This window comes from Acomys minous (genome assembly GCF_964271855.1).
Source record: "Acomys minous genome assembly, chromosome: 14".
Lineage (NCBI taxonomy): Eukaryota > Metazoa > Chordata > Mammalia > Rodentia > Muridae > Acomys > Acomys minous.
Window position 1 is genome coordinate 78,001,020 of NC_140496.1, and position 12,894 is coordinate 78,013,913.

The 12,894-nt window shown below is 46.7% G+C and overlaps 1 protein-coding gene across 1 annotated transcript in view; it reads left to right on the plus strand.

Moving 5' to 3' along the window:
* Window positions 1-12,894, plus strand: part of ABCA4 (ATP binding cassette subfamily A member 4) — a 132,791-nt gene that overhangs the window by 62,008 nt on the left and 57,889 nt on the right. The window contains exons 14-17 of the mRNA XM_084757380.1: window positions 30-252; window positions 4,328-4,549; window positions 6,197-6,401; window positions 9,932-9,997. Coding sequence (XP_084613506.1) covers window positions 30-252; window positions 4,328-4,549; window positions 6,197-6,401; window positions 9,932-9,997 — 716 coding nt within the window. The remainder of the gene's footprint in view (window positions 1-29; window positions 253-4,327; window positions 4,550-6,196; window positions 6,402-9,931; window positions 9,998-12,894) is intronic.

A 12,894-nucleotide genomic window follows, 5' to 3' on the forward strand; every position in this document is an offset into this window, starting at 1 on the left:
TCTGTTCTGCTTCCTTCCTCTCACTTTAGCTTTATGATCATCCTGAATCGCTGTTTCCCCGTCTTCATGGTGCTGGCGTGGATCTACTCTGTCTCCATGACTGTTAAGGGCATCGTCTTGGAAAAAGAACTGAGGCTGAAGGAGACTTTGAAAAACCACGGTGTTTCTAATGCTGTGATTTGGTGTACCTGGTTTCTGGACAGCTTCTCCATCATGTCAATGAGCATCTTCCTCCTGACACTGTTCATCATGGTAAGCAAGGTGGACAAGACCCTGACACGTTTTAAATGGTTTCACTGGCCTTGCTCTCCTTCTGTTAATGAATATGTGCCTGGGCTAGTTACCTAAGCATTAAAGATAGCAGGACAGGTAGCTTCTCAGCCTTTCAAACAAGGGAGGACACTTAGAGGGCCAGAACCGTCAATCCCCTGCCCCTGTCCCCTGCCCCGAAGAGCCATTGTATCGTGACATCTTCCCATCTCCATCTTCCTGCCTAAGGGAGTCACTCACTGTCTACATAGATTTTTTTCAATCCATTTCACAGCCATGTGGAGGCTGCCATTAGCAAAGCCCAGTATGGAATTATTGTGTGTTCAAAGGTTGTCTCTTCTTTCAAAGACAGAATTGAGTCTAAAGAGTGTTTTCTAGAATTACCATTCCAATATCTGGCATAGTTAGAATGTGGTAAACACTGCCGGTGCTATGAGGAAGAGATCTGGACAACGACGTGTCAGTCCTCCTCATGGCCAGGCCATTGGCTTCACCAAGCAACAGCCTTCTGCCTGCAAACGTCTCCAAGGACTCTGTTTTAAAGAATGGAATTTGGAGCCTGTCTTTTCTCAGTGATAAGGAGTTTTAGGTGCCATAGAGTATGTCAGTCCATCTTCTGCAAGCCTGTGACTTCCCTACAAGCTAGAATTGAAAATTGTCTCATAATACACTGCTACACTGTATATTTTTAGCTCCTTCATAGAAGCAGATTTTTTGGACTCGGTCGAAACATGAGTACACACACTTGATACTTCTCGATGTTTTGTTGGCCAGAAGTTGGTTTCTGGTATAGATTCAGCAAGCTTGTTCGGCTTCATCACTGTCATCATACTGAGTGTCACTCTGCATGGCCCTATGTGCAGTGGGCCACAGACTGGATGAGTATCTCCCATCCCATACTGGATCATGGCTACCTGATCTAAGAACGTCTCATCATAGCCAACCAACACATATTCATTTAATCCAAATCCTGCCCTTGTTTTCTAGGAAAATGTCCTTGACCTAATGCAGTCTGTCTCTGCTATTACATTATGGTCCAATAGGCTATGATATGAATCAAGCCCTGTGTTAGAGTCTCCCTAAAGCCAATGCTGAGGCGGAGGTTATTCACTCAAACAACCTCACCTTGCCCAAAAGGGCTTGATGTTTACAAAGGACACCAAAGCTCCACAGAGGTGAGAGGAGCAGCCCCTCCCCCCCCCCCACTTTTATCTCCCAGAGGCCCTCCACTCTGCCCCACACCCTCGGCTGCCCCTTTCACCAGCAGCTGTTTTGTATCTTTAGACTTAAAGGACTTGGTGAGTAAACGTCTGGGTTAAGCGGCTGAGGCTTGCCCTGGCTTCTTACTGATAAGTAACACAGAGGTCTGCCTTCCTAAGAATGGGCTTTTAGGACTTCAAAGCTCTTGGGACGTGAGGTAAAGAATGTTCACCAGGAGCTCGTAGCACAAAGAAGCTTCTCCTTGTGGGAACCAGAGCACTGTTCCAATAATGACGGAAACGGAGCTTTCCACACCAAAATAAGGTTTTCCTTTGAGTGACCTCCCCTCCCCCCCTCCCTTCCCGCCTGTAGCTGTTCCTCCCTAGCTCCATTGGGCAGGAAAGAAGCTGGGAGCAGGAACAATGGGAAGGTTCCATTGTTATCCAGTCTACAAAGAGCAGAAAGGAAAGTGGCTGGTGGAGGAAGCTGGGACCGGGAGTTGGTCAGTCTGCCTGAAAGACGGGTATCCCTCTCTGAAAACCACCAGAAAGTCCACAGTTAGATGTTGGCAGGACCTTGCTCTGGGCTCTGATAAGAGTTTGAATTCATTCTACAGAGGACAATGAAAAAACTCTCCAGCCCAGTCATGGCCTCTCTTTAGATTTTCTTAGACTTAGGGTTTCCTTAAGTGCGGCTCCTGTCCATCCCTCCCTTTCCCATGTTTCCTCTTCATCTAGTTTTCAATCTGCTCCTTCAATGCCCAACAGGCATGAGAGCATGAAGGAGAAACGGTGGCCAGGGCAGATAAGAAGTTCATTAGTTCCGCTTGGTTCTCACGGGCTCAAAACAGATACCGCTAATTGGTCTTTTTCTTTTCTACCAAGAGGAAAGTAGTGATTCAGGGAATCACTATGGGTAGCTCAGAGCCCATTCAGAGATGAGGCAGTTCCAAAAGACAGAGGAAAAAGGACAAAAATGCAGGAAGGTGGGCATAGGACTTTTGGTCTCGGGAGTGCTGCGCGACATATCTGTATTACAGCACAACTCAACCATGTCTCGTTGAACTGATGGGAGGTGGCCAAGCTAGACTCGACTCTGAAGCTGGAGACATACTCCCAGAATTCTCCGTGCCTTTGTGTTCCCGAATAAAGGATGTGAGGATCTACGTGTACTGGGGATTTCAGATTCAGGATGGGACAAAGAGGCTGACCCCTTTACAGGGGGTTGTGGTAAAGGGGCATGAAGAAGGCCTAATGCAGTTGAACATCTTGGTCTGGCCTACAACATCAATGGGCTTGTTCAGAAAAAGTCACTCTCTTGTTCCTACTTTTACATAGACAATGGGACAGATAGTAAGTCTTGGACATAGGTTCTACGGAAAGCACAGCATTCATGGAGGAGGCCCAATCCACTTCCAAAGGCTCTGCATCCATCACTGACGTCTCCACCTGGGTACATGGCACGCCTCAGCAAGCAAGGGATGAGTCAGCAGGCCGAGTCCAGGCAAAGGGCCTGTCGACAGTGATGTCTTTCTCTTTCTTATTGCAGGGTGTTTGTGGTACTGCGAGAACCCTAGTACTCAGGTCTTCCTCCCTTGCCACTACCTCCTTCTCACCCGGAACCTGCTGAGTTGACCCATAATTACTGCTAAAAGATAAAGTTGGGCACATTAAAACATTTTTATTTTTTTAATATTTTATTCTTTTGAAAGTTTCATACACTTCTACGGTGTATATTGATAGCATCCATGACCACTACCTGCCTCCAACCCTCCTCAGTGCCCCCTCATTCCGTGTCCCTCCCAGCTTCGTGTCTATTTTATTTTTATGTAATACTGACCTGAGTCCATGTAGTGATATCTATATGCACATAGATGGGTAAACGTCCACTGGGACATGAACAACCTACCAACAGTCAGATTCCCAAAGGACAGTGACTCTCCTTTCCTCAGTAGCCATCAACTAACGGTCAGTAGCTGTTCTGCTGGGGTCAGAGCTCTGAGCCCATCCCCCACCCAGGTGGGACTGTTGACTGGCTGGGTCTTGCGCAAGTAACCCCAGTGGCTGTGAGCTCATGTGTGCAACAGTGATGTCCAGAAGTCAGCAGTTCACACATCTCACCATCTGCCAGCTCTTCCACTCCTCACCTCATCCTCTCAGCCATGAAGTCCCATGAGCCTCAGACAGTGGTGGGAGGTTGCTAGAGATGACCGACCCCCAGCTGAGCACTCAACTTTATTTATACTCCACACTTTGACCCAGTTATGTGTCTCTGCATCAACCATTACCCAGAGCAAATAAGGCTTGGCGGATCAAAATTGAGGGCAACACAAATCTGTGGGTACAGACATAAATATTTAGAGGACAGTTTGATAAAAAAAAAAAATGACAGTAGCTTCTTAACCCAGGGTACATTATCAGCCCATCGTGGCCTTTTGATCCGCTTCACAGTACCAAGCCTCATGAACCAGGCAACTGGAGGCCACAAATGGCCTAGGACTCCACTAAAGGACTGGGGCAGCACGACACAGAAAATCTTGACTGCTTCCAGTCCCCACTTAGAGGTTACTTGGCAGCGGCTGACGGGGTTAAGTTGCTTGGCAGTTGGGTTTTGGTTTACTGGGTTCAGGAGCCCAGAACCCTGGAGCTGGCTGAGAGCGCATGGGGGAGACAAAAGAGCTCGATGCTTCTGGGTGTGCATGAAGTTTAAGCATTAGCAACTAGCAGGCAGGAGCCCCTTTTAAGCAAGAGAAAGCTTCAGAAGACTCTGGTCTCACGGCACACAGGAAGCCCCCTGAGTGGAGCCCTGCCTCTGGGCACAGGTGAGAACTATTAACTCATGATGGCCTTGATTTCAGCATGGAAGAATCCTCCACTACAGCGACCCCTTCATTCTCTTCCTGTTCCTGTTGGCCTTCTCCACCGCCACGATCATGCAGTGTTTCCTGCTCAGTACTTTCTTCTCCAAGGCCAGCCTTGCAGCAGCCTGCAGCGGGGTCATCTATTTCACTCTCTACCTGCCACACATCCTGTGCTTTGCCTGGCAGGACCGGATGACAGCTGACCTGAAGACGCTTGTGGTGAGGCCCCTTAGCCTGTGATGTAGATTTCCCCTGATGACTTTGTAGCCTCTTGGCCCTGCTCTCTAAGAAGGTCCACTTTGCCTCTTGACTCAAGAGGACATGAGATGGAAAGGCTAAATGCAAAGCCTGGTTTAGGATCCAGAGTGAGCGTAGCCTTCGCCTTGAGCAATGTAGCGAGCAGTTAGGCCTCCGTAGACCTGCTTGACTGAAGTGCCCTGGGAAACCATGGGAAAACCGAGTCAGCACCCCGCTTCCTTTGTTTTTGCATGAGAGGAGAATCAACTGCCCATTTCCTTCACCTTCTTTTCTTCCTGTTTGAGAAGCATCAGGAGAGAGGACACTGACTGCCCCTCCCCCTTTAAATGTCATTCTGCTCAGAAAGATGGCTGCATTAATTAAAGCGGGGCTCTTTGTTCTAAAAGAAATTGGATGAGAGAATCTCTGCGTCTTCCTTGTGCTCTAACAGTGTATGCAAAAAAAAAGATGCAAAAAATGAGCCCCACTCCCCCACCATCACCACCATGAGGCTCTCTGGCCAAGAGAAGACTCCAGAAGCTGGCTTCTGATGGCCTGAGAGAACTCTTAGCTCAGGATTCCCAAATGAACGTAGGTCTTTTTTTCTAATTGTTTTCAAGTGGGCTAGTTCTACCCTCTCATTAGCCTCAGCCCTGAAGGGTGCAGTTTTCTGGGCACTCCAGAATCTTTCCTTCTCGGTGTTACGTCAGTAAGGACTACTGACTGCCTCTCTGCCAGAAGAACCTGTTCTTAGGACTCCCAACTCTGGGACATCTGCCTTTCATTTCTCCTGTTAAATAAGAACTTAATTGCCACTATTTATAGCGCTCAGTTTTCTAAGATGATCACAATGGTTAATAGTAAGAAACTCTTGTGACTCAGGCTGTGGGCAGAGCCTGGTAATTTTGGTAATCGTAGGGTTGTTGGGAAGCCACAGTTAGCTTCTCGGACCTACCAGGAAGCTTCAGGTCTGGCAAGTACAGATAAGAGCCGGGTTGAGTTAATTTTATAAGTGCGCGTGCATGTGTGTGTATACATATAGCAAGAGACTTTCTTCCTTTGGCTGAAACTCTGAACTCCATCCAGGGTTCTCCAAATTACAGAGAACTGTCTCGGCAAAGGAAAGCATGCTCTGATGTGTCAGGGACCACCCATAGTGACTTGGCTGGTGCACTTCCTCTTCAGACTTCCTTCTGCACTCTTTTTAGCCAGTGGACTAGTTTCTGCGCGGGAGAACTTAAGATGAAGGCTAGCGCCCTCACTGGCCATAGGACAAAGATGACTTTGCGCCTCCTTTCCTTGGGAGTCTCACAAAGCAGCTCAATGTAGCATCTTCCTTCTGCCCAGAACTGTGTGGTCTCCTGAAAGTGGAAGGTGGAGTCTTTGTCATCCTATGCTGGCCTAATTATATTCTGTTGAACAGGTTGAGAGGTGACTCACTAGGCATTAGGTATGAGCTTTTGAGGCCTGCCAAGCATTTCTAGAATTTTCTTCCCATGAGAAGAGCACTTTAAAACCCTCCCGGAGTGGCCTCACACTCAGACATAACCCGGACCCACTTTGGCCCTCCTCCCTCTCCTGCCTCATGGACCTCTGGGCAGTTTCCCTTATTGTCTCTGCCCATTGCAGAGCCTGCTCTCTCCTGTGGCGTTCGGGTTTGGCACTGAGTACCTGGTCCGCTTTGAAGAGCAAGGCCTGGGTCTGCAGTGGAGCAACATTGGGAAGAGTCCCATGGAAGGGGACGAGTTCAGTTTCCTGCTGTCCATGAAGATGATGCTTTTTGATGCCGTTTTGTATGGGTTGCTTGCTTGGTATCTTGACCAGGTTTTTCCAGGTAAGAAAGGAAAAGGCAGGCTACTTTATCTCGCCATCTCAAGGGAATTAGATTCTTCAGATGCAAAGGTCTGGCCCAACCTTCTGGTTTAAACTGGATACCCTCTGAGCTCTCAGGGCCAGCATTAGAATTTACAGCTAGGGCTGGGCAGTGATGGTGCATACCTTTAATCCCAGCACTTGGGAGGCAGAGGCAGGCAGATCGCTGTGAGTTCGAGGCCAGCCTGGTCTACAAAGCAAGTCCAGGACAGCCAAGAAAACATAGAGAAACCTTGTCTCAAAAAAACCAAAAAAAGAAAAAGAAAAAAAAAAATAAATAAAAGAATTTACAGCTAGAAGCTAAGACTCCACTAGCACATGACTGTCTCCACTTTAGAAACAGGTGCAGAATTCGAGCTGTGGAGATGGCTCAGCAGGTAAACGTACTTGCTGTGCAAGCACGAGGACCTGAGTTCAAATCCCCAGACCCCACATAAAAGCTAGACATGCCTGCTCTATGGAAGTGGAGACAGGTGAATCCCAGGAACTCTTTAGCTGGTCAGAGCAGTTTCCAGTTCAGTAAATGATCCTGTCTCAGTGGAATCGGGTGAGACGAACAGAGGAAAACACCTCCTCTAGCCTCTGCATGGATACGTATAACACACACACACACACACACACACACACACACACACAGAGAGAGAGAGAGAGAGAGGGAGAGAGGGAGAGAGGGAGGTTGGGAAACAAGTGTAGAATCTGCTTCCTTGTCACCACCGATCCACTTTCCCATCCCAAGCCTCCTTCCGCCATCACCTCCTACAGCTGTGTCCTCCTCACTGTACACAGATGGAGCCTTATGCAATCTAGGCCAGATGGTGTCAAATCCCTTCATGGCCCTTTGCCCTCATTCAGAGTAAAACCCAGTGTCCCAAGCCAGGCCTACTATCACTTCGTTATCTGCTTTCTCCTATCCCTTCAATCTCCTGTCCTTCCTTTCTCCCCTGTGTCTTTCTGCTCCACCCACAGTGACCTCTCCACAAAAGTTCAACACGCTGAGTTCACTTCCTCTGCAGGACCGGCATGCCTGTTGTTTTCACTAGCGCTCTCTCTCTCTCTCTCTCTCTCTCTCTGTGTGTGTGTGTGTGTGTGTGTGTGTGTGTGTGTGTGTGTTTGTGTGTATGTTTGTTGTCCCTCCCACCTCCTCCCGCTCCCCGTCCCCTCCACAACCCCCGTCCTCCCCCCACCCCCACCCCCAGCCCCCCAGCCCCACCCCCACCCCTGGCTATTCCTCCAGTCTGCAGGCTCTCTCCCTCACTTTGCTCAGGTCTCAGTTTAACCGTCACCTTATCACAGTGATCTCTCTAAAGATGACTAGATCTTTATCATGATATGGCCGACATTCCCTCCGTGGCCCTAACTCTTTATCCTACTTTGCTTTAAAGCACTCATCATCACCACCTGACACGATGCAACCTTATGTATGTGTTTCCTGACTTTCCATCCTTCCTAGGATATGAGCCCATGAGAGCAAGAGCAAGATCTGTCTATTTCAACTGTGACAGCCCGGAAGCTTGATATTTGGTGGACAATGACTCACCAACAGCCCTGAAACATAGAAAATCAGCTACCGGATCAGAATTAGCTATTTACAAAGTATCTACTTGGCAGAAACTCAGATTTCCCTTCTGATTAGCATTTGCTATAGCTAGAGATGTCTCCTCTTCATCCGAATGGCCTCGGTGTCAACCGGGAGCCTTCATTATACAATGACATCTGGGTGTAGCTCTTGATGCTACGGCCGAAAGCAGACAGAAGAGAATGAGGATGAGCCAGGCCCCTGAAAGGAACAAGCGAATGGTTCTCAGAAATAAGCAGATGGGACCAGGTGTGGTGGTCTGAGTTGCACAGTGAGATCCTGTCACAAACAAAGAACCAGATCTGTTAAACAGCAAGAAACGTGCAACAACCCTAATGGGAAAAGATGGCTCGGCTAAGTCCAGAAACTTGGGTCTATGTTTTAGCTGAAGGAGGATCTGTTTTCTAGAGTTGTCACAACAGGGATCATGGGTAACCTGGCTTGAAATAATGGAGAGTTTTGGTTTTGTTTTCTGTTTTTGAGGGAGAATGATATATTTGACTTACTATCTGGGTTACAGTTGATCATTGCAAAAGAAATAAACGTGGCAGAAACTTAACTCCCCCACCCCATTCCTGCACCCCGCAAGATTGCACTCTCAGTCAAGAGAAGAGAGCAATGAACTTATCTCATTGTCTGAAAGCTGGAAATCCAACAGGAAGCTGTTGGGACGGCCGTGCTTCCCACAGAACCAAGCATCTGGAGGGGTTCAACCTTCTGGCTTTCCTTGGCTCTGATCCCCCACTTTCATGTGCCATTTTCCCTGTGCACCGGTCTTCACGTGGCTATCATCTTATGAAGACTCTGTGTGGTGTTAGATTAGGGCCACTCGACTCCAGCGTGTCCCCACCTAACTCAGCTAAGTACACCTACCTACTAAACAAGGCCACATTTTGAGAGACCAGGTTGGGACACTGGTGTCTTTTTTTTTTTTTAAGCAATGTCCATATTTTTATAAAAATCAACATTTTTGTTTGTTTGTTTGTTTGTTTTTAAAGATTTCTATTTATTATGTATACAGTGCTCTGCTTGCACGTACACCTGCATGCCAGAAGAGGGCATTATAGATGGTCATGAGCCACCATGTGGTTGCTGGGAATTGAACTCAGGAGCCATCTCTCTCCAGCCCCAACATTTTAAATTGGAAAAGAGAACTAACCAGAAAGTTGGGAGCCTTTTTCCCTTTAAATACAGCTCAATCAAGTAGAATGGAGTGGGGGAGTTAAGAACTGTGACATTATAACCAGCTTACGTATGTTAGAATTCTTGCATTTTCATTTAATTAGCTACAGGCTGGGGCAGATGGCTTAAAGATAATGCTCCTCAGTTTCTGCATCCTTCAGACTAATGTTACTATCCAACTCCTAGGGTTGTTTCCAGAAGGCAATGATGTAATCCATGGGAAGTACACAATACGTCTTTTATATAAATAAAATACAGCAAATATTTACAATCAGCAACATTATTGTTTTCTGGTAACTGCTAAAAAAAAAATGGCATGATTTAATTCTTTAATAACATTTATTTCCTGGAAAACTGATGTCAACCAAGATTATCATTGTTAATATTGCTGGTAACACCCAAATAAACCCATGGTATTTTGATTGAAAACTTAGGGAGGCAGAGGCAGGCATATCATTATGAGTTTGAGGCCAACCTAATCTACAAAGTAAATCCAGGAGAGCCAAGGATGCACAGAGAAACCTGTCTAAACAAAACAAAGAAGCAATAATTAAAAAAAAAAAACTTATGGAAAGCAGCAGTCTGTAGACTAGCCCATCAGTAACTACATAATGACCTATGTTTCTAAATTCCTGTAGCTATCATTTAAGATTTGCATGGGTGTATTGTAGGGCTTGCGTGATACAGTGGAGTGGGGCTTACTGTTCGCTCTTCCTTTGCTTTCCTGGTTTCAGGAGACTACGGAACACCACTTCCCTGGTACTTCCTTCTACAGGAGTCTTACTGGCTTGGAGGTGAAGGTAAGGTTTTTATTTGTTGTTTGTTTGGTTTTTTGTTTTGTTTTGTTTTGTTTTGTTGGATTTTCGAGGTAGGGTTTCTCTGTGTAGCCTTGGCTGTCCTGGACTCGCTTTGTAGACCAGGCTGGCCTTGAACTCACAGCGATCCACCTGCCTCTGCCTCCCGAGTGCTGGGATTAAAGGCGTGAGCCACCATGCCCGCCTGTTGTTTGTTTCTTAAATTAAAGTATCCAGGTTGTGGTGATGCACACCTTTGATCCTAGAACTTGGAGTTGGGGAATGGGGGGGGGCAGGCGCAGGGGTAGGCAGATCTCTGTGAGTTGGAGGCCAGTTTGGTCTACAGAGTAAGTTCCAGGACAGGCAGGGCTACACAGTAAAACTCAGTAAAAACAAACAGCAACAAAATGACAACAATAAAAACACTTCAGGACTTAAATTAGTTCCTTGCGGGTATATGCAAGATGTGTAGAGCCCTTTATGTCAAGCGCTGCCTGCCATGGCAGCCAGGACATCACAGCATCACAGCCACCACAAACTTATCTTTGATGAATCACAGAGCCAGAGCAAAAGGCCGAAAACTGACAGTTCATCCTGGGGGGTTAAATACCTGTTGTGTTGGGCAGTGGTGGCGCACACCTTTAATCCCAGAACTCGGGGAGGCAGAGGCAGGCAGATCTCTTGAGTTCCAGGCCAGCCTGTTCTTCAAACTGAGTGTAGGACAGTCAAACCACACCGAGAAACCCTATCTCGAAAACCAAAACAACAACAACAACAACAACAAACAAACAAACAAACAAACTGTTGAAAGGTCTCACTGTTTCAGGAGTCAAATATCTTTTCTCAGCTTTTAAAGCAAAGATCTAGGATCATGAAGGGAGCTTTGCTGCCCATGCTCCTCCTCCGCCATTTCTCTCCACCTTCTCAAAACACACAGTAATTCACTGTGAGACAGAGGCTGCCCTGTTGATCTCCAAGGCAAAGGCTACCACGGCTTTCTTTTGGCTGGAGAAGAAGGCCAAGCGGACATTTGCTGACATTGCCTCCTACATACAATTTATTTTTCTTCCTAAACAAAACGGGAGGCTTAGCGATTTCTAGAAGTCAGAAGGAGAACCCCAGATCACAGTCTTTTGAAGTCCTGAGAAAGCAAGAAACTATAGGGCTATAAGCTACAGTTTCCTCTAGAAATGGGAGGTTCTGGAAGGGGGGGAAATGCTTTTGAATGTTCAAGCTCCTCTCTCACCTATTCACACTTCACTTTGAGTTACTGGGTCTGGCCAAGGGCCAGGATCTTTCCTTTAAGCACTAACATAGGTATTTAGGGTTGTTTTGGTTGGTTGGTTGGTTTTGTTTTTAGCTTAATCTGGAGCCTTTAAAAAGTTTATATAGATTTTTGTTTGTTTGGTATTCTGAGGGTTCCGCTCCCCCTCATATTTTTCTCTCTTTATATTTTTACTAGTTCAAGCAAACAGAATTTTGACAGCCTACTATTTTTCCATTATATTGTTTTCTGCACCATGTTGATCTATAAACCTCTAAATATCCACTATAAGAAAGTTGTCAGCCATCATAAATAAGAATATTTACCATAAAAGTGTCCCTGGAACATTATTAATGTCAGTGAACATCAGGATGCATGCCATTTCCCCATCTATTATCCCAAGAGATACTCTGCTATTCAAGAAAAAAAAATATTGAAAAGCATGCTCCTTGAAAAGGAGGCACATACACTTCTGCTGACAGAAATTAAATACTTTCCACTAGTTTCTTAGGTGAGAATAAATATAATCCTGTGCACTGCCGAAGGTCACAAAGCAGCTGAGTCACTCGCTGGCCTCCCTTTTCTTCTTTTTTCTTTTTTTTTTATTAATTCATTCATATTACATCTCAATTGTTATCCCATCCCTTCTATCCTCCCATTCCTCCCTCCCTCCTGCTTTCTCCCTACTCCCATCCCCTATGACTGTGACTGAGGGGGACCTCCTCCCTTTGTATATGCTCATAGGGTATCAAGTGTTTTCTTGGTAGCCTGCTATCCTTCCTCTGAGTGCCACCAGGCCTCCCCATCCAGGGGATGTGGTCGCTGAACTCTCTTTTCATAGACAAAGAAACAGAACCCCAGAGACATTAGTTTCTTACATTAGTGCCACTGGACACTAGGGACAGCATCTAGAACAGCCGAGGACATTTCCCAATGAGAAAGTCACTCCAGTGGTTATTTAGAAAGATATTTGCTCTTGCAGTTTTATTACACATGAGGACAGTGTGAGAGCTGGCATGCTGACCTCAGGGATCGTGCAGAATCAACCCAAAGCTGCCTCAGGAAGCAGGAACAGGAGTAGAGCAGGCAGCACAGGTTTCTGAGCGGTAAGCCTCAGCCTGCTGCTGCAAAGCTTGAGCCCCTGGTGGGCCACGGGAGAGAACACTCCCAGATGCTGGGCCCCCTAAGGGCTTAGTGCTGCTGGCTTCCTCTTCCTGCTTCCTCTCTGGCTGGGAGGCTCTTCTGCTTCTTCCCTTTCCGGGATGTCCTTGACACCCTCTTAGACCAAATGCCAATTCTTTTTAAAATATCTGTGGTGTGTGTGTGTGTGTGTGTGTGTGTGTGTGTGTGTGTGTGTGTGTGTCACAATCCTGTACACCTACCATGCTCCACCCTGATACTAACCCCAAGGTTCTTGAATGCCCAAATAGGTGGCTTTCTCGGGGAAGCTATTTCTCAAACTCTGATTAAGCTGGCTGCCCATCATATCACTAAAGATGGGCTTCTGTGCATGGTTCCCATGGTTAGGATTCTGCTATAGTCCACCTACCTGTGATGTCACTGCTTACCTGTGGGGGGAGGGGTGCAGGGGGTGCAGGGCATGGCCCTGTGCAGGGCCATATAAAAGAACAGACCCTCC